The sequence below is a fragment of the Monosiga brevicollis genome, genomic scaffold (assembly GCF_000002865.3).
Source record: "Monosiga brevicollis MX1 MONBRscaffold_36 genomic scaffold, whole genome shotgun sequence".
In the NCBI taxonomy this organism is placed as follows: Eukaryota; class Choanoflagellata; order Craspedida; family Salpingoecidae; genus Monosiga; species Monosiga brevicollis.
This window is the reverse complement of record NW_001865073.1, coordinates 232,496-251,476: the sequence shown is the minus strand read 5'-3', so window position 1 is coordinate 251,476 and position 18,981 is coordinate 232,496. Positions and strand designations below refer to the sequence as shown.

The 18,981-nt window shown below is 56.1% G+C and overlaps 6 protein-coding genes across 6 annotated transcripts; 4 read left to right on the top strand and 2 right to left on the bottom strand.

The window, feature by feature from the left end:
* Nucleotides 1-180: 180 nt before the first annotated feature.
* Nucleotides 181-1,397, top strand: MONBRDRAFT_39006 (uncharacterized protein; the record flags this gene model as incomplete). The annotated part of the gene is made up of 4 exons (XM_001750069.1): nt 181-351; nt 575-753; nt 847-979; nt 1,098-1,397. 4 exons carry the CDS (start codon nt 181-183, stop codon nt 1,395-1,397), a joined length of 783 nt encoding a protein of 260 aa, XP_001750121.1.
* A 1,520-nt stretch (nt 1,398-2,917) lies between these two features.
* MONBRDRAFT_12226 (uncharacterized protein) lies at nt 2,918-3,718 on the top strand (the record flags this gene model as incomplete). Its single annotated transcript, XM_001750068.1, has 1 exon — nt 2,918-3,718. The coding sequence occupies one exon, from the start codon at nt 2,918-2,920 to the stop codon at nt 3,716-3,718; it is 801 nt and encodes a 266-aa protein (XP_001750120.1).
* Nucleotides 3,719-4,647: 929 nt separating this feature from the next.
* MONBRDRAFT_29607 (uncharacterized protein) lies at nt 4,648-8,643 on the bottom strand (the record flags this gene model as incomplete). The annotated part of the gene is made up of 11 exons (XM_001750035.1): nt 4,648-4,746; nt 4,829-4,994; nt 5,076-5,200; nt 5,392-5,636; nt 5,778-5,867; nt 6,005-6,110; nt 6,243-6,484; nt 6,593-6,632; nt 6,730-6,809; nt 7,493-7,809; nt 8,189-8,643. The coding sequence occupies 11 exons, from the start codon at nt 8,641-8,643 to the stop codon at nt 4,648-4,650; spliced, it is 1,965 nt and encodes a 654-aa protein (XP_001750087.1).
* A 914-nt stretch (nt 8,644-9,557) lies between these two features.
* MONBRDRAFT_29606 (uncharacterized protein) lies at nt 9,558-13,657 on the top strand (the record flags this gene model as incomplete). Its single annotated transcript, XM_001750067.1, has 10 exons — nt 9,558-9,704; nt 9,799-10,164; nt 10,272-10,446; nt 10,577-10,815; nt 10,904-11,098; nt 11,189-11,281; nt 11,349-11,515; nt 11,604-12,339; nt 12,459-12,593; nt 12,722-13,657. The coding sequence occupies 10 exons, from the start codon at nt 9,558-9,560 to the stop codon at nt 13,655-13,657; spliced, it is 3,189 nt and encodes a 1,062-aa protein (XP_001750119.1).
* Nucleotides 13,658-13,808: 151 nt separating this feature from the next.
* Nucleotides 13,809-15,659, bottom strand: MONBRDRAFT_39004 (uncharacterized protein). The gene is made up of 7 exons (XM_001750034.1): nt 15,580-15,659; nt 15,321-15,487; nt 14,929-15,184; nt 14,634-14,818; nt 14,353-14,416; nt 14,097-14,200; nt 13,809-13,982 (listed from the first exon to the last, which is right to left on the bottom strand). Exons 2-7 carry the CDS (start codon nt 15,387-15,389, stop codon nt 13,941-13,943), a joined length of 720 nt encoding a protein of 239 aa, XP_001750086.1. The 5' UTR covers nt 15,390-15,487; nt 15,580-15,659; the 3' UTR covers nt 13,809-13,940.
* Nucleotides 15,660-16,639: 980 nt separating this feature from the next.
* On the top strand, nt 16,640-18,857 carry MONBRDRAFT_29605 (uncharacterized protein; the record flags this gene model as incomplete). The annotated part of the gene is made up of 7 exons (XM_001750066.1): nt 16,640-16,789; nt 16,868-16,953; nt 17,100-17,143; nt 17,241-17,307; nt 17,419-17,476; nt 17,598-17,819; nt 17,913-18,857. 7 exons carry the CDS (start codon nt 16,640-16,642, stop codon nt 18,855-18,857), a joined length of 1,572 nt encoding a protein of 523 aa, XP_001750118.1.
* Between the last annotated feature and the right edge of the window lie 124 nt (nt 18,858-18,981).

The following is an 18,981-nucleotide window of genomic DNA, read 5'->3' as shown; positions in this document are numbered from 1 at the left end:
GAGCAACAACGCCCGGCTTTGCGATTCGTTCTTCTTCTTGAGGCTGGTACGTGCTTTGCAGTTTGGCATCAGCGGCTGCGGGTGCTGATGTTGTCGGTTCGATTTGCTCACGGCCTCATGCCCGTGTGCCGCCACTCACAAACCCTCGGAACGTGTAGATCGGCGACCCAGACCAGCACCATGACCGCAACCGAGAGCGCAATCGTCTGGCTTCAGCGCGGCTGTAACTTGCTGGCCCTGCTCTGCCTCTCTGCCTCGCGCTCTGAGGCCGCCTTGGCCCAGAGCAAGGAAATCACTCGCTCCCTCCTGGAGTTTGAGGATCTTTCCGACACGGCCATGGCCACCGTGCTCGTGTTCTTCGGCTACACGTTCCTCTACATTGGCTCCGCCGGCCTCTTCGAGCTGACCCATCCCTATGGCATCCTGAGCACCAAGCTCACTCCCAAGCAACTCCAGATTCGCCGCGCCCAGGCACGATCGAATCGCTACTAGAGCACTTCAGAGGCGAGGGGGGTTGTTGCATGACTTGAAGAAATTTCTCATCGAGATCGTGGTGCATGTTGGTCTTTCGCAGGTTTGGCGCGAAGTCAAGCTGGGTGTGGGCGCCCTCATCTCCGTCGTGGCCGTCACCGTTTTCTGGATGGCCTATGTCGAGAAACTGGTCTGGACTTACAACTTCTTTGGGCGCCACGAGTACAATGTTTGGTGGTTCATCAGCTCCATCTTTGTCTACATGTTCTTCTTTGATGCCTGGTAGGTCCCGTCACCTCTTTTCAGCCATAACAGCGCATCCTGTCCTCAACGCTGGTAGTACGCTCGACTGACCGCGCTCGCCCAACCCCGTAGGTTCTACGTGACGCATCGCTGGTTGCACGAGTCCAAGTTTATGTGGGACACCATCCACATCCATCATCATGCCTTCAAGGAGCCCACTGCCTTTTGCCAAGACGCCGTTCACCCGGTCGAAGCGATTGTCCAGGTATCGCCTACCAATGTCACCAGCCTTCCCTGCCTGCCCCCGCTTGCTCGTGTGTTCGGTCAAACAAAATTTTGAGACCTTGTTGTAACCCTGATGCAACGCGGCGGCTCTTACATAGGGTCCTTTCGGCCATTACCTGCCCACACTCTTCTTCCCGATCCATCCCCTGGCCCATGCTCTGTTTGGCTTTCTGAGCTCCATCTTTGCCGTGGCTGCTCATGATGGCCGCACCTGGGATCTCAACAACCACTATTACCACCACTGCGCAGGCAAAGGCCGTCGTAACTCTTTCAACTACAGCCTGTACTGGCCGCTGTGGGATGCCGTCTTCAACACTCGGTTGGTCTTCTCGCCATCATGTGATGTGACAAACACTTTGTGGCGCAGAAAGGCTGAAACGGCTCAGCGTCAAGTTTAAGCTTTTTCACTTTTTTTCTTTTTCACTTTTTTTTTTTTTTTTTTCAATTTCGGCCTGCTCACATTCGCCCGCGTCGCATGGTACTTGCCAATATTGCACACCACAGCTACAATGGCCCCGAAATGGACAAGCAAGCTCTCTTGCGCCGCAAGTAGAAATCGCCACTCAATCGCGTGACCTGGCCATGGTGTACCCTGGCTGCGAGCCTGAGTAAGCACCGGAAACACTTGCTTCATCTCAGCTTTCAGGAGCATCAAGCCATCTGCCTGCTAATTGAGGGCCTCTCAAACTTGGAAAAAAAGGAATCACACTCTTCCGACTGCGTGTGTCAAACCGCTCTCCCACTGAGTCACGTGCGATGAAAAAAAAAACTCGGCAGAAAGGGGCACCTCAAAGTTCATACACACATCAACATGCACATGGTGCGCTGAAAAAAAAAGGATACTCGGGCAAAGGAAATTGTGCAAACAACAAATAGGTCTTGCTGCTCTGTGCCCATGTCCACACCACGTAAGGAAGTGAGGCTCTCATTGCGGCTTGCTCGCTCCGAACTGAGCAGAGTCCGCGGTAAGCTCATTGTTTTCCTCCGCCTGCTGGAGCTGTCGATAGCGCTCGGCATCCCTTTGTTCAGCAAGCTCGTCCTGTGCACGACGCCATTTCTACAAAGCCCACCAATACACCAAACAAGCCGTCAATTCCGATGGCAGGGTCAAGAAGGGCGGGGTTGACGAGTGTAGCATTCATCCTGACGCCACGAGTATTTCGGCAACGAGGATAGACACGTCCCACACCACTACACATTCACACCTGCATGGGCTCATTAAAGATATAGTATCCCGTGGCCACGCCCACGACAGAAGCCACAATGAGCTGGTGGAGCGGTGGCGGCGGCATGATCAAGGGTGGCTCAGCTGCGCAGCCGTCAAGAAAAAGGTTCAATGAGACTCCAATTTTTCCCCAAAAAGCCAAAAAAAAAAAACATGCAACAACGCCATCTACCACGGCAAACAACACTGAGCTAGGCGATGGTTCACCGCCCCTCCTTGCTCCCTGATCCAGCTCCCTCAGGCTGTGCCGCCGTCGCTTCACCTCAATCTTTTGCCAAAAAAAAAATGAAAAACTCAAAGGCAACGTGAGAGGCGAGCCAGAATGTCAGAATTTTCTGCTGTTTCACAGCGATTGTCAGAAAAAAGGCTCTACGGCTCTAAAGGTTCACTGCTTCTAACTGCTATCGACTGCTACGCTATCCGTTGCTGTCTGTTGCTGTCTTGCTATCTGCTGCTACTCGCTATCTGCTCCTGTCTGCTCCGATCCGCTCGCTGTCCGCTCGCTATCTGCTCCGATCCGCTCGCTATCCGCTCCCTATCTGCTCGCTACCTGCTGCTATCCGCTCGGTATCTGCTGCTACCTGGTTGCTGGCTGTTGCTGTACAATGCGACCTGGGATGATGGCGCTGGATGGTCTCGGCTTGTCGGAGTAAGGTGTTGGTATCGGTGAGGCGCTCGGGGCATGCGTGCATCATGCTGGGGGTAGGTGCAGCGCGGCAGGAGTGTGCCACGGGGCAAGACTGCCACGTGTTCGTGGGAGCCCCGCAAATTTTGACAACGCTGCCGCAACTGGCCCAAGCACCCTTCGATTGGTACAGCTATACGGGACGTTTTGATGCCTCGGGCCAGCTGCAAGACCTCTCTCCCGGTCCGGCCAACCTGGACACCGCAAGCGAATGGCCCGCGTCAGTGCCCAACTTGCCCCGAGCAACCGACCATGTTGCTGCCGCCCACGTGGCCCAACTGGCAAGGCCCCCTGGCCAGCGCCAACTTGGTGCAGATGAGACGGTCGACGATGACGCTGATGGCGAGATGGCAGATGATGCAACCTGCACGACCTACCTCGGCGTCTCGCGAGTCGCCCGCCTCGCACAGGATCATTCGCTTTCGCAAGAGGCAGCTGAATCCCTGCGAGCCGCCCGCTCCTGGTCCACGCTCCCCTCTGAGGCCAGCAGCGAGCTCGTGCGTGACACGCCGACCCTCGTGGATGAAGCCTGCACCCGCCCCACGTCCTCATCACACGCGGACAGAGCTGATCAAGATCCCATCGAGTCATCCCACGGATCGTTGCCAAGTCTCCCGACCTGGCCAGCTTCCCTGCCACCTGCCTTGACCCATGATCCGGAGAGAGCACCTGGCCCGCCAGCCAAGCACCCGCATCGCACAAATATTCCCGACTTGCGCGTTTGGCGTCACAATCGCCAGTGCGACCCCCGTTCCCTGCGTGCGGCTACACTTGGCCCCGAGCTGCTACCTTTTTCCCAATGGCAGTAGGTTTTGGCACAAGTACTTTGGCTCGGCCGACCCCGCCATAATGTTCAAAAACTCATTCGCCTTCTCCCCCACCACACAGATCAGGGCGCACTCATGCAGTTGCCGGGCTGGTGGTGGAGGTGAGTGCCAGCGACCCAGCGACCCAACGACCCAGCTCGCCCTAGCTGAGGCAAGCCTGGTCGTCAAAGTGCGGTCCCACCAGCACCAGTGTTTAAAAATTAATGCACGTGTCCGCTTGTCGACGTAGATTGAACCAAGTCGAGAAGTCACGGTCCGCGCAACTGGACGAACGGTGCCCGTCGCATCCGTTCTCCTCATTGATCAGCATGGGTTGTGTCGCCAAGCGACCCTTTGGGGCCAGAAGACGGCATGGGTGCATCACCTTCGTGTTCGCGACGTGGTGAGTGTCGTTGCACTGCCAACCCGTCAAGGTGTATCCGTACGCTCTTGCTAGGTTTGACTCACCGGCGCCCCACGCCTGATCATACTTGCCTGGATTCACACTAGATTCTGGTGTCACATGCCCGCATCAAGGCCTGGCGACAAGTTCCAGGTGCACACACGTCGGCAAACTCACATCTGGTCATTTGTAATGCAACAACTCCAACACTGAATCAGCTCCTGAGCCCGGCAGATGCCGCTGAGATGGTGGCTCTTCTTCGCTATCGAGACTTTCACTTTCCAACTGCAACCCACGCCCGATAAATCCAATTCCGACGGGTGTACATGCTGAGCCTCAATTAACATGGAATAATAGACACTATCACACAATGTGGTCGGTTGCAATATGTTTCTCTGTCTCTGTCCCTTCCTCTCTCGCTGTCCTTCTGCCCCCGGTTACACTGCTTTGCCAAACAGTGCGCGAGCCTTATTCGCTTGCGCCTGCTCATCGCCGCGCATTAACACGGGAGCCTTTGATTAGCAGGGCTTTAGAGCGGAAATTCAAGAAAGCGCGCGGTCGGGACTAAACGACGCAATGCAGTGATCCATTTGCGCCGCACATCTTCGGATGAGCAGCGGCATCGAACCTAGCGAAAGGCAGGCGAGGGATAAAGTGAGACATGACCAAAGGCTGGCGCCGAGCCATCGACTCTTGGACTTGACACGCACCTCTGCGGCGCCGGTTTTGGTAAACTGTTGGGGTGTGCGAACCACAAAGTCTTTTTTGTAGTTGCTGGCCACCACAACCTGTTCAATCAGCTCGAGGGGCACTGACCCCATGTGGTGGCCACCCTCACGTGAGTAGTATCCAAACTTTTTCTTGGTCAAACGAAACCTGATGTGGAGCAGATTGCAGTCGGCGTCGTGAGGGACTGCATGCACGACAAGTGCACCTGGCGTAGTTGTGCCATCATACCAGCGAGTTTTGCTGCTTTGTCCCAAAGGCTTGAGCTTTTGCAACGGGCCCTCGACCACGAGCTCGGCAAACTCGGTGTTGAAGCCCGACATGTCATCTACCTTTAGTGTAAACGCTCGCAACCACTGAAGCGTTTTGAAGAAGAAGAAAAAGAAGAAGAAGAAGAAGAAAGGAGAAGAAGAAAGGAAGAAAAGAAGGAAAGAGGAAAGAAAGAGCCGACAAACACGAGGCAGAGGAAGCGCTGGGTGAGAGCTACGAGAAATGGCATTCGAGAAAACAGGCAACCACATTTGTCCATCAGGGCCTGAAACCTGACCTTGGCTTTGGCCTGTTCTGATACGGCTTCGATTAGCATGTCAAAAGCAACGGTTGTGCCAAAAGGACTCTTGGTGAGAATGCGGAAACGCTTCGAGTCGGGAATGTCCTCAATGGCTTCAATGTTGTCCATCCGGCACTGGGCCAGCGGCTTGCCGGCGTTGCAAGAGTAGTAGGCGATGCGCGTGGAGGTGAGCGTAAACCAGCGCTTCTTGCGACTCATGCCTCGGATCTTGAGCAGATAGCCTAGGCATAATGCTGAGGTGAAACTTTGACAAGTTTTTTTTTTTTTAAAAAAAAAAAAAAAGACGAAAGGTGCGTTGTGTCTAGGTCTGCCCCCTGGTGTTTTGAACAGGGAAGCGCCAGTTGGACGGGAAGGTGGGGTACCTTCGCAAAGCAAAACTTCGTGTTGGTGTGGATTGTACACGCGGGCAGGAACAAGACGATCACCACGTCGAAGCAGTCCAGTCATGGTACCTGACGAGACAAAATGATGGACACGAGGCGAAAATGGCAATGAGACAAAGGGGAAGAAGCAGTGTGTTTTGCACGGCAAGACGCAGCCCCAGCGAGCGCCCGGGTCCTGGACAGGTTGGGTGGACTTGGCACCTGACCGGAGCGGGCAATGGGCGTTGAGGCGGCCTTGTTGCGACCAGAGCCGACTCGGCGAGCAGCTGATCCCGTGGTGTTGGCGCGTGAGAGTGGGCGTGGTTGTGATTGCTATACACCAAGGGGGACGCGTGGAGGAAGAGCAGAAAGGATGGAGAGGTAGCAGGGGCACAACTGTGAGATAGGCTAGGGGCCATCGCCGGCGCGTTTGTGCAGGCATGGGCGGGCAGAGAGGAGACGCACGTCGGGAATGGCAAAGGGGTTGGCACGCGTAGAGGCGAGGAGTGGGGGATCGCTGCGACCAGAGGGCACCGCAGAGCGAGAGGGCTGGCGGTGGGCAAGAGCAGCAAAGTCATCGTTGGCGTCGGTGGAGGTGCGCAAGCCCCATGCTTCCGAGTCGGATTCATCGTCGGAGGCATCCAGGGCATAGGCGGCAAAGGGATCCAAGTCATCCGCGTCTGTGGTCAGGTCGGGGCTCTCTCGTCCTGTAGCAATGAAGAACGATGACCGTTCGGAAGAGCGGGTGAGTAAGCCTGAAGCAGAGACGCAAGGCGCGGGGACAGCGGGGCTGCATCCACTGTGTTTGGTCGCACCAGCTTCACCGTCCAAGGCCTGAGAAAACGTTGGCACATGCTGTGGGATTTCGTGACGGGTGAGGACACAAACAGAGCATCACATTTGTGCCGGGACGTGGGCAGAGATAGAGGGCAGAGCGACTTTGGACACAAACCTCGGCAAAGGGATTGAAGCTCGCCATAATGAAGGCGATGCCGCTGTTGGTAGAGCAAGGATCGGCCAGGAAATCCGGAGCTAGACAAGCAATAGAATGCCACGCCCGAACAACGGAAAAAAAAAAATTGAGAGAAGAGAGCGACAAAGGCGTGGCTTTGCGCGATGGCAGGCTGGTATCTGCAGCCACTAAGCCAAGAGAGAGCGCGTCAACAGCTGTGTGGCCGAGCGTGGTCCCGACCTCAAAGTAAGAGCAGCGACGGCAACGGCGAAGAGAGACGGCGACGGCGGAGAGAGAGTTGATTGACAGCAAAAAGACGCGAGTCACTCCACGTCCAAGAACAGGACAAGGGTCGCAGATGTCGGTTGGGTGCTGTTTACTCGAGGAAAGGCGGCTTGCCTCAACGTCAGTGTCCACGCAAGTCTGGGCTGCCAGGTGCAGCAGGCTCAGTTTTCTACAAGCCACGTGCGGGGGACAAGTGGTGGCTCTATCAGGCGCACCGAGACATGAGCCAGTTGGCAGAGGCCAGCGCGGAGGAAGAAGCAAAAGGGCAGAAGCCAGATTCACAAGCATGATCATCATAGTGGCATTGTCTTCAAACGCAATCCACGCGTTCAGCCCAGGTATCGCAGACCGAGCCAACACCGCCACCCCCCAAACCCCCAAGCCCCACGACCACCCCAGCAGACCCCCACGACCACCCCAGCAGACCCCCTCACGCCTTCCCGCCCGCGCACACACACACACACCGGGTCTCGCTCACAGTTTGTTGCTAAATGACAGAGACAGAGACAGAGACAGAGACAGAGACAGAGACAGAGACAGAGACAGAGACAGGGATAGAGACAGGGATAGAGACAGGGATAGAGGACAAGATAGAGATATAGAGAGAGAAAGAGGTAGAGAAAGAGGTAGAGAAAGAGAAAGAGGTAGAGGCAGGGACAGGGACAGAGACAGAGACAGAGATAGTGATGGTGATATAGAAAGACGGAGATGGAGCAAGAGACATCGATTCGATTCAAAAATAGAGAGAGTGTGTGGAACGCTGGAATTGAAATAATGTAGTACCAACCTCCTTGTCTGGCGAAGAGGAAAGGAGGGAAGAGGAAGGGACGGAAGGGAGGAGGGACGGAAGGGAGGAGACAGAAGGGTGGAGGGAGGAGGGCGAGGGGCTTTGGGGGATAGGGTGGGTCACATGTGCGCCAAATTGGAAACTTGCAGCATTTTGCACAACGGCTCGCACACGTGTGGCTTCGAGGAACTGGAACAGACTGGCTGCTTCACTTGAAACCTTTCGGGTCCGGGCGGGGTGGTCGAAAACTTGCGTGAGCGCGTATCAATATGAGTTGCGGCGAGCTCAACGTCGCTGCTGCCGAATTCATGCTTACATTGAGCCCCGTCGAAAGATAATATGACACATGACACGTGACAATACAGGGTCGTGTCGACGGTCCTACACCCAAGCTTCCCTCCCCTGGCGTTTGCAATCGACTGAGGCACCTGCGAGGTACCCTGTAGCTTGTGGGCGTGGACAGGACACCGCTGATAGGTACGCGCAAAACACACACACACACACACACACACACACACACACACACACACACACACACACACACACACACACACATTTGAAATGTGCGAGCGAAATTGACCTAGCAGGCACGCCAAGCCCGACTGCCTCACAGCCTCGCCCTTGCCCAAAACCTGTATGAGGTGCGGCTTTTGCCGCCACCTCCGAAAGTCAGCCGGCGTTTGTGAGGCCCTTCCATATGCCAAAAATAGCAGAAAGTAAAATACTTGTACATGCTTTTTTTTACTCTCTTGCATGCATGCATTTGGAGGTACAGGGGTCGTGAGCAAAGGAATTGTCTGAACCCCCGACCCGACGAGCCAAAGGAGGATCGCATCGCGCATCGTACAATAGATCACGGGTGTCCAATGCTGCATCCTGAACACGCGGCCCCTCGTCAGGTTCCAAAGTTTCCCCTGCTGTCATACCTTCAGGATGTTGGTATGACCATATATACCGTCATAGGGACACTTTGGCACATGGGTTGACCTGGCAACCGTTCGCTGCGTCACTCCTTTCGAGCCGCAGCCTGCGTAAACCCCCATCAAGCGTGCACCTTCCTGTCCCACTCCATCTCAGACTTGCCCTCGAACCCTCAGCCCCTCCCTGCAATTTCGACCTCTTCTGCCTCTTTTTCTGCCCTCTCCCCCGTGAGCTGACCGATGGAACGTTCCTCCCCGCGTTTGCCCCAACTACCTGCCCATAGTCGTACCACATCCACGCTCGCGCAGGGTGATGGTGTTGCTACTGCCACACCCGGTGGCGAGACTCTTTTTTTTTCCTTCCTTTTCTGGTCGTTGGCCTTTTGTTCTTCATGGTTGCATGCACCATTTGTTTTGGTGTTGCTTGTATTCGGTCGGGCTTTGTGTTGGCGATCTCGCCTGACCAACAACCAACTCGCCCCTTTTTCTCGCCCACCCCACCCCACCTTTCTCCCAATAACACCATTCTCGCCCATCTCACCCCAAGCGCAGCTGTAGTACCCTTGATTGTTAGATCATCTAGTCAACGCGCCACCCCTGCCACCCCTGCCACACGCTGCATTTTCCTCGACACCGCCCCCTGCAAGACCGTCAGACAGCTCTCGCTCCCAGTTCCCAGCAGCGGGCACGTCGACCATTCGGTGCGGTGCGTCAAAGTACCAGACCATGTCATGGCATCCTCCCCCAAGTCATCCTGTCAAGCCAAGCCTCATCTTGTCCCGCATAAACGGATTTCTGTGCCGCTCCCCGAGGTTTGCGCAGATCCTGGAACGGCCATGCATCCAGACCCAGCGCCCTCTGATGACACCACCAACAAGCATCAGAGTCAGAACCAGAATCAGAACCAGAATCAGAATCAGAATCAGTCCATCGAAGCGGCTTCAGTTGACTCTAGCAACGCGGCCTCTGGCGCGGAGCACAAGGTTTGCCCATTCCCCTTGGCGTGCGCCTCCTTGACTTTTTTTTTTTTATGTTCCTCACTGACGAGGCACGCTTTTGCTCGGGCATTCTAAACAGCACCGCACAACAAGCGCTGCCTCTGCCGCCGCCGCCGCCGCCGCCGCCGCTGCTGCTGCTGCTGCTGATGTATCGGCCAATTCAAGCCCCTCTCAGCGACACCGGAACGTTCGAATCTTTCCTAACCGGAAAAACGCGACGTCCACACTCACCCCTCCTATGTTGACCAACGTCGATGCCAACAACAACCGCAAATCACCACCACCACAGCGCCGTCGCTCCTTCTCCCTTCCCACCAACAATCGCGATCTGCAAAACCAAATCAAGGCCCTTAGTGCTTCAGAAGCAACCATGACCAACCTCAATCTCCCAAGCCCGAGCACCTGCTTCCACAAGGAAGTGACCTCGCGTCGCTCTTCATCCGCTGTAAGCAGCCCGCAATGCCAACCGACCCGCTTGGCTCAATGCTACGAACTCCTGGCAATATTATGTTCAAGCGCCAAACTCACTTTTGCTCTCCTGCCGCCCACTAGCGCCCCCGACCTCTGGCTCAAAACACGCTCGTCAAGGTGACGGAAAACTTTCGCCAAGTTCACAACAAACTGCGCGAATGCCCCGAGAATCAAGCCGTCCTTCGCCAGCTACGAGAAGGCCTCGACGTGCTCCCCGTCTGGCCGGTGCCTCGCAACACCGCCCGCTGCCTCAACGGTCAGTCCTCGCCAAAGCACAGGCTGCATGCGAAGAAAATCGACGGTTCTGTGCCGGCTTCCATCTCTGCCGGCTCCATCTTTGTCTGCTCATCCATGACCGTCCATACGCCGGATCTACGACTACGCAGGACCCAACGTCCGCCCACATCCCAATGGCCACGACGATGAAAACCTCAACTTGCTCGTGTACGTTTCCGACACCATTGTGGACCACAATGGCCGTACCTTCACCATCGAAAAGAAGCTGGGACAAGGCGCCTACGGCCAAGTTCTCAAGGCTCGGCTTGGCGAATCGCACCAACGCTTTGCCCTCAAAGTCATCCGCGCCGAACCCAACTACACTCGCCAATCCGAGATGGAGGTCACGGTGCGTTGATGGCGTTGAGCCCTGTTTGCCTGCCGATGCAATGCAGTTTCCCGCTCTCACCGCAGCTCCTGCGCGCTGCCTTGTCCAGGCTCTCGAGCACATTCAGAAGCAGTTTGACAATCGTCCCCAGCGACTACGACACTTGATTCACCTCTATACCTATTTTTACTTCAAGCAGCACCTCTGCACTGTCTACCAGCTGGGAGAGATCTCGTTGCTCGACGTTATCGAGAAGAGCAAAGAGGGTCTCACCATCAAGCAGATCCGTCACTACACCGACCAGGTGTGGCTTGCCACCATCCCTGTCCGACCGACCCCAAGCACTCGATCGAATTCACACTGACCGCACCCTTGCTTGTATCTCACAACGCAGCTTTGTCAAGGTCTAAGTACCATTCACGAGGCCGGCTTCATCCATGGTGATCTAAAGCCGGAAAACATCCTGGTCAACCACGCCCACGACAAGGTCAGCCCACTTGGTTCAGTGACCAGGCATTCCTCGCCACCCTCCCTTCCGTGCCCACGGCTGGTAGCCGTGCCCTGCGACCTCATACCGGTCCGCTTGCAACAACAACAACAACAACCCACCTTTGCTCGCACAGGACCCGCGGACTCACCACATCAAAATTATCGATTTTGGCACGGCTTTTACCAGCGCCACCCTGCTGGGACGTGGCTACATGCAGACGCGGCATTATCGGTTCGAAACTAGCACCGTGGCGTGCTCGGCTTGCTCCGATGACAGATGCAACTCACCTCCTCCTTTATGTCTGCCGGGGCAACGTTAGAGCGCCGGAAGTCCTTCTTGTGGCGCAGTGTACCAACAACACCAAACGCCTCGACTACACCCCTGCCTTGGACGTGTGGTCACTCGCTTGCATTCTGCTCGAATGCTTTTATTTTCAGCCTTTTTTTGCCGGTAGCTGCTCCTGGGATCAATTGCGGCAGTTTGAGCGTCTGCTGGGCCCGATCCCAGAGAGTCTCCTGATTCGTTGTAAGATGACGTCCACCTTCTATCGTCTGTCTCGAAGCCAAAACTGCGTCGTCCTCCGTGACTTTCGCAACATGGAGCGTGAACAGCGCAGCAAGAAGCTCACCCGGGAAAACCCCAGCCCTTGCTCGCGCTTCAAGATCAACACACTGGACGATCTGGTCCTCTCACGCCCCAATGAGCTCTCAGGCCCCGGCTCGCGACGCGCGTTTATTCATCTGCTCAAGGGCATGCTGCAGTACGAGCCAACGACTCGCTGGAGCGCTGCGCAAATTTTATACCATCCTTTCGTCAAGGGCACAGATATGGGCGTGCGGGACAAGTGGACCCCCGAGGACATTCAGGTCAAACTCAACAAACCCACGCACTCATGGAAGGCTCGTCGCGTGCCTCAAAAGAACCGTGAGGCCACAGGCATGACGCACGTCGAAGGACCAGCGAACAGCGCTTTGCCACTGGAACAAGCCCTCAAGCAACCTGAGCCGGGCACGGCCCGCTCAAATGCGCGCGCTGCGCAACGCGTTTCACGCCAGGTACAGGGCACTCGTCCTTGGAGCTGCTGCTGCTGCTGCTGCAAATTTATGGTTTGGGTGTTTGTGCGTCTTGGGAGTTTTGTGCATTCGCTCACACGTTGTCGATCCCAAATGATTAGAATCGCAACCGCAAGGGTGTCAAGGGCAAGAGCGCCACCAAACCGCTTTCATTCTTACCTCCCCAGTATGCCACCAAAACTGGTAACCTCTTCGACAAGGAGCGCGGCAAGGCCTCGGAGCATGACCAAGAAGTGGTGGGTGCATCTGGCCTGCCTTCAAACCCATCATCATGTCGTTGGTACATGCGTCTGCTGTTTGGTGTGCTCATGCACCTGCCGCGCAATCTTTGCTATCCGCCATTTTCCCCACCCCCACCCCCCAGGCCAGCCATCAAGACCGCTTACTGCAGGAGCTGCGTCGAGCGGACGCCACGACCACCTTAACCGAGGGTGCAAGCACGGGGGCGTCGACTCGGTCCTCCATCAGCTCGGTGGGATCAGTGGGATCCAACTACTCCACTTACTCACGCCTTGAGGGATCGGCAGCTGCTTCCGCTGCGTCCACGCCCTCGAGCGTGGTGAGCCGGGCCTCCACGACCACCAAATACCGCACTGGCTTGGACTCGGCTACCCTCGACGCCGACAATATGCTGATTGTGCGTGGAGAGGACGGCCACGTGATGTACGCCGTGCCTCTTGAAGAAATGGAGGACGGCGATGACGCGGACGTGCGCAGTGTTGTGACAGACTTTAGTAGTTACAGTGAAGTGGAGGACGACGATGACGACCTCATGGACCCTTCAGACTGCCTGGGACCAGAGGAAGACACGACGCTGGACGCCGGTGTGCCGGACACAAGCGCCAGCACCATCCGGGACACTGAAAGTGCGATTGCCCAGGCAAGCGCTGCTGGAGCCCATGCTCCCGTGGTTGCAGCTGCCGGGGCTCCAGAGGCACCGAATGTACAACCGCTGCCCGGCGGTGTCATGCCCGAGATGCACTACTACCATCACCTGCCAAACATGCATGCCGCGGCAGGCCACATATCGTACAACGTGTCACCATTCCAGCAGCCCATGCCCTATGCTCAAGTTGCACCGGGCCACCCACATGCTTGGATGATGTCTGGTCAAATGATGATGATGCCTCAGCAGACTGACGCGGGCATGGTCATGCCGACCCACCTCCAGGGACACTTGACACAACCACAACAGCCACCAACAGCTGTGCCAGCGCCGGCCACACAGCAGGCAGCGCCAACCGATGGTGGACCAGCGCTGACACAGCCGGAAGAGGCCGTCCACATGACCTTTGTGTAAGCTGTTTTCCTTTCTCGTTGGCCACGAGGGCTGGCCGCTAAGTTATTACCTGCGACCCTACGGACCTGGATAAAGGGTGTGAAGGGATGTAAAGCATCCCCACGCTGCCACGGCCTCGAGCAGCAGGAACAGCGAAGACGTGACTTTGGGTCCATTGTTCTGATCAATTGATCAGAGATGAAAACAAGGACGGCGCCCAAATGCAGCGGCGCCGAGCATTGTTGCACAGAGAGGGGATCGACCAGCCATGATGTTACAAGAATTGACATGCAAACTATCCGTCTCAACCAAAGGCACGCTCAACAGCCCGCTCCAACGTCCAGTCCTACTCATGTGGCACGGTCAGGAGGTGAGTGCGGGCTGTACCGCCACTTTGCACAGTTGTGGGGGAAAACCACAGCAGCCAAGGGAGAACAACAGTGTGGGCATGGCACCGTACCGAGCTACTGAGCGCCACGATGGCCTTGTCCCGGGAGGTACCCATGTCCACCAGCTTTTGTACCAACTCTTCCTCGGCGGCGACGTCGGCGTCAGTGTGGGGAGCTAGGTGAGGCATGGTGAAAGAGTGGGAAAAAAATCAGAAGAAGATGGTGCCCTGGACCAGAGCAGCTGCTGGGCATGTGGGTATGGGCCTGAAAACTGCCATGGCTGCGGCCTTCCGTTCCCCATGGTTTTGACCAGATGCGGGACCTTACCATTGGCATAGACGCGGGACCAGTAACGCGCCGTGCGGTTGTATGAATCACGAGCATCTTTGTACTGCGCAGCACACAAAAGAGGTGAGAATGGGCTAAAGAAACGGGTGCGCGATGTGACACTGTGTGTAAAACAAAATAAGAAACGGGGGTGGAGGGTTGTAACGATATAAACATAAGTTCAAGCCCGGTCCTCTGGGTTGGGGTGAAAGGCGGGGCTCACAACCATGGCGCACGACTTGGAAGCAGGGTGAGCAACCAAGCAAAGCTCTGTGGTTTACCTGTCTTGCGACGACGGCATCCTGAGGATCATCGGGCTCTGCTGCTGTGAGCATGGCCTGAATGGAGAGGAGCACGGTGCGCAGGGTCATGGCCGCAGCCCAGGCCTTTTCCGTCAGGATGTCCAGACAGATGGCGCCCGTGACGCTGGAAATGTTGGGATGCCAAATTTTGGTCAAGAATTTGACTGCTCCGAAAAATGCGCATGTCAAGGTGGGCAAGGAATGATGAGCGAGGCGCTCAACCCGCTAGCACGTCCAACAGGGCCAACCAAGAAGTGTCAATCAAGAGCCGCACCTTTCGGGGGACTAAATGGATACGAGCTGGGGACTTCGATGTCAAGGTCATAGATGGATCCTATGGGATTGCCCAGTTGTGCAGCAGCATCAGGCAGGAGATGGGCTGCTAGCGAGGCCGCACAGCGCGATGGAGGCCGCACAGCGCGATGGGGACCGCACGCACCTTCAAAGGGCGTGTCAGGCGGACCATTGATTTGACCGCGCAGCTTGAACAGGTCGGCATCATCCACGAGTTCAATCTTGACACCGGAAGACTGCATGAACAATGTACCATGACGGTGAGGAAAAGATTGTCCAAGGGTCAAGGAAAGCGGAAAGGGCTCGGTACAACGACCGCGCCATGCGCAGGATGGGGAGGTGGCTGGCGAGCCGAGCGAGAGGGGGGCGGACCTGTTTGTCCTTTTTGATATCGGCAATTTCGCGGCGCACGCGCCCGGCCGCCATTTTGGGTGATGCCATTGCGACTTGCGTGAGGTTTCTATTGGCCCTACGAAGGCCTTCTTATTCTTACACAGAGAAGACGGAAGTGGGCACTACCGTTGCCTCCCAAACCTTGGCTGCTAGAACCATCACAACGACATGAGCTGCATTCCAATTCAGCGTCAAATGCATTTGCTGACGCGAGTTTCCTGCTCAAGGTCTTACTTACTTGAGAATTTAGCCGCTGCACTGCGCTCGTCGCCACCGTCGACCGTGTCGCTGGCCACTGCCACCGCCGTCCACCAACCCTTGTCGTCGTGGCAGCTCAGTGTGCTTTCAAAGCGAAAATACAATAACATCCAAGGTCAATGCATTAACTTTAAAATGTTTCTCCAGCTTAAAGTTACTGACTGACCACTAAAACCCGCAACAAGTGATCCAAACACTGCACAAACAGTTTTATTGCACCAGCGGTAAGCTTCCTGTTGGGGACCGCAAGCAGGCCATCTAACACTTGGTAGCGGGAAGGGTGATGTCACGCTTTTCGGCGCCAAAGTTGGCCCGTATTCCATCCCTTCAAAGTATATCTATGTCCCTTGGAAGTAAATTAGGAATGTATTGCGACACCGCTGGTTGAAAAACCGCGAAAAATGCGAAAACCAGTGCGCCTCGGCGACACACGCAACCCGCACCTTGTGTTGTTTGGCTTTGGGTCGACGTTCTCCGACTTGTTGCAGATTTGTTAACAGCTGCAGTGTCATAAGATGTTGTTAGAATGTGAGATACAGTAGTGGTCACTCAAGCCAGACAAGCAAAACGGCAGCGCCATTTTCTTGTTCATCAGCAGGTACAGAGCGTTGATACCCTCACCTGCCCCTCGAGCCGTCTTGGTCCGCTAGCGTGTGGGAGGTGCGCAACGCCCTCGTGGACCACGGCCCGCCCAGCTGGCTAGTGCGAGTGGGACAAACCGCGTGAGCACATGATCATGAGCCACATGCTCGCACGGACACACACACACACACACACACACGAAGTAACTGGTTGACTGACTGAGCCATTTTTCCGGACCATCGGCTCTGCTCTTCTTGCCCCTTGGTATCTTTGCTGGTGAGCTGGCTGAAAGATTTGTTTGGTCGAGCCTTACACACACACACACACACACACACACGAGGCTCAGCCTTCCCATGGTATGCTTTTAGCTCATGCTGGCCGCCCTTTTTATTTTTTAAAAAACTGTCCGCAGCATCACCATGTGGCGCCAAGTCACCGCTTCATCGGCTCGGGCCGTCATGGGCCGTCGTGCCTTGGCCACGACCCCTGCCGTGCATGCCGGGGCCCTTAATGGCTGCTTGACCCACGATGACATTGTTGGCTTGCCCTCGGCCCCCGCCATCTCGCCCTCCTTTCCCCTCGGACCCTACCGCTTTGTCAACCGCGAGGTACGTGCGTCCTGCTTTGTTGGCTGTAGAAACACCCCATCCTCACGCCCGTGCACATGCACGTTGCCCCATCGCTAGTATTGCCTGATCGAGTACGAGACAGACCTCGACCGCCTGAAAAAAGTGGTGCCCTGGCCGCTCAAGCCCACCTCCAACCGTGTCATGTCAGTCAATCTCCTGCTGACAGAACCTCCTGACAAAATCTAGGACAAAATGAAGGCGACGGCTATTCTGCCGCCTTTCAGGCCTGGCCACCATCGGTTTGCGTACTCACCCACCCTCTCGGCGCTCGGCTTGGGTGCCTGCGTAGCTATGAATGGATCAACATGCCCGATTCCTCTGGCTTTGGCAGCTGTGCGTCCCATCCGCTCCACCATGTCCAAACAACCGCTGTATTCCCCCTTGTGTCTCACCTCGAGCGCATCCTGCTTCGCTTCCTCGTGCTTTGCAGACTCGGAGTCTGGTTGCATCGTCCCTTGTGAGCTCAACGGTCAAAGTGTCAACTACACTCTCTCCATGTGCGTGAATGGACTTGCGGGGGATAGAACAGCGAGGTCAAGGCTCATATTCATAACCTTTTTTTGCAATGTGGCTCATTGCGCTCTTTCGTCCGCTTCTGGCTATTTCAGGTATCTAGATGACGAACCGCCCACTGCTGCGGGCCGTGAAATCTGGGGCTTTCCCAAGGTACGCGTCATGCAGACATGGGGCTTACCCCTGACCATTTGAGTTGCATTGTCTCTCCGCAACTTTTTCACCTTCCGTTTGATTCTCCCCCCTTTGCCCCTTCCCCTCCCCCCCCAAATAGCGACATGGCTTGCCCCGCCTCAAGGTGGAGAAGGACACCCTAACTGGATCCTTGACCTATGTTGGCCAAGAAGCAGCTCTGGGCACCATGGTCTACAAGCACACCCCGCTGTCTGAAGAGAAGGTCCGCGAAAAGCTCTGCAAGACCACCTGCAACCTCCGTCTCATTCCCGACGTCAACGGCGGTCTGGCTCGCGCCCAGCTTGTGGGCTTTGAACTCGAAGTCAGTCCCCACGCCCATTTGCACCCACCATTCGATCGCGATGGCACGCTCTCTGATACACCCCCTGCCCCCTGCCCCCTGCCGTGCCGCTAGGATGTGACCGTGCACGAGGCTTGGTCTGGTCCCGCGCGCCTTCATCTGGTGCCTCACGCCACCACGCCGGCGGCTGACCTCACCGTCCGTCGGGTCATCGGCGGTACCCACGTGCGCACCGACCTGACGCTTCCCCATGGCCGCGTGCTCTATGACTACAATAACCCCACCGATGAATACGGTACCCCCGATATGGACCAGCTGCATCCAGCGGAAATCCTCAAGGCCCCTTCCATGCCCATCATGGCCCCATCCTACCCTCGCAAATTCAGCACTCTCCGCAACCGTGAGTATGTTTTCTTCAAGTTCAAGACGGACGTGGAAATCTTGCGTCAGCACCTCCCGGAACTCTGTGAGGTTAACCCAGAGGGCGACATCTACTTTGCCTGGATCAGCACTGAGGGACATGGCTTGGGCGCTTACAACAAGTGCGACATCAAGATCCCGTGTACATTCAAGGGCAAGCCATACCTCTTTTCTGTCCTTGCTGTCCTCGACTCTGGCGTCGCGCTCAATGCCGGCCGTGAAATCCTCGGCCAGCCCTGCAAGTACGGCTTCCCCACCGTTGCTGTCGAAAAGGATACGCTGGCTTGCACCTTGCGCTTTGGTGAGCAACTCGTGGCCACGGGTACCTCCGTCTTCAAGTATCAGCGTGCTGACAGCGATGAGGCGCGCGATCTGCTCACGACCCCGGAACTCAACCTCAAGTTCATCCCCGGCGTCGATGGTCGTGCCGATATTGCCCAGCTCGTCTCTGTCAAGCATGGCGACGTTCATCTGGACGATAGCCTCCTTTACACTGGCAAGGGCCGTCTGGCGTTGCGGCCTCACGTCAACGCTCCTTTGGCTGACTTTCCTGTTCAGAGCGATAGCCAAGTTCTTCATGTTCGCGTCAACTCCATGTCCATCAAGCAGACGCAGGTCGTCCACGACTACCTGGCCTGAGTTGCCATTTCGTAATCGTCCGGACCATTGTCCATATATATATACGCCAAAGGCTTCACTGCAAATTTAAAGTTGTTATTGACATGTGAGTTGCCGTCGTCGTCCCGTTGTTCCGTGGAGTAGA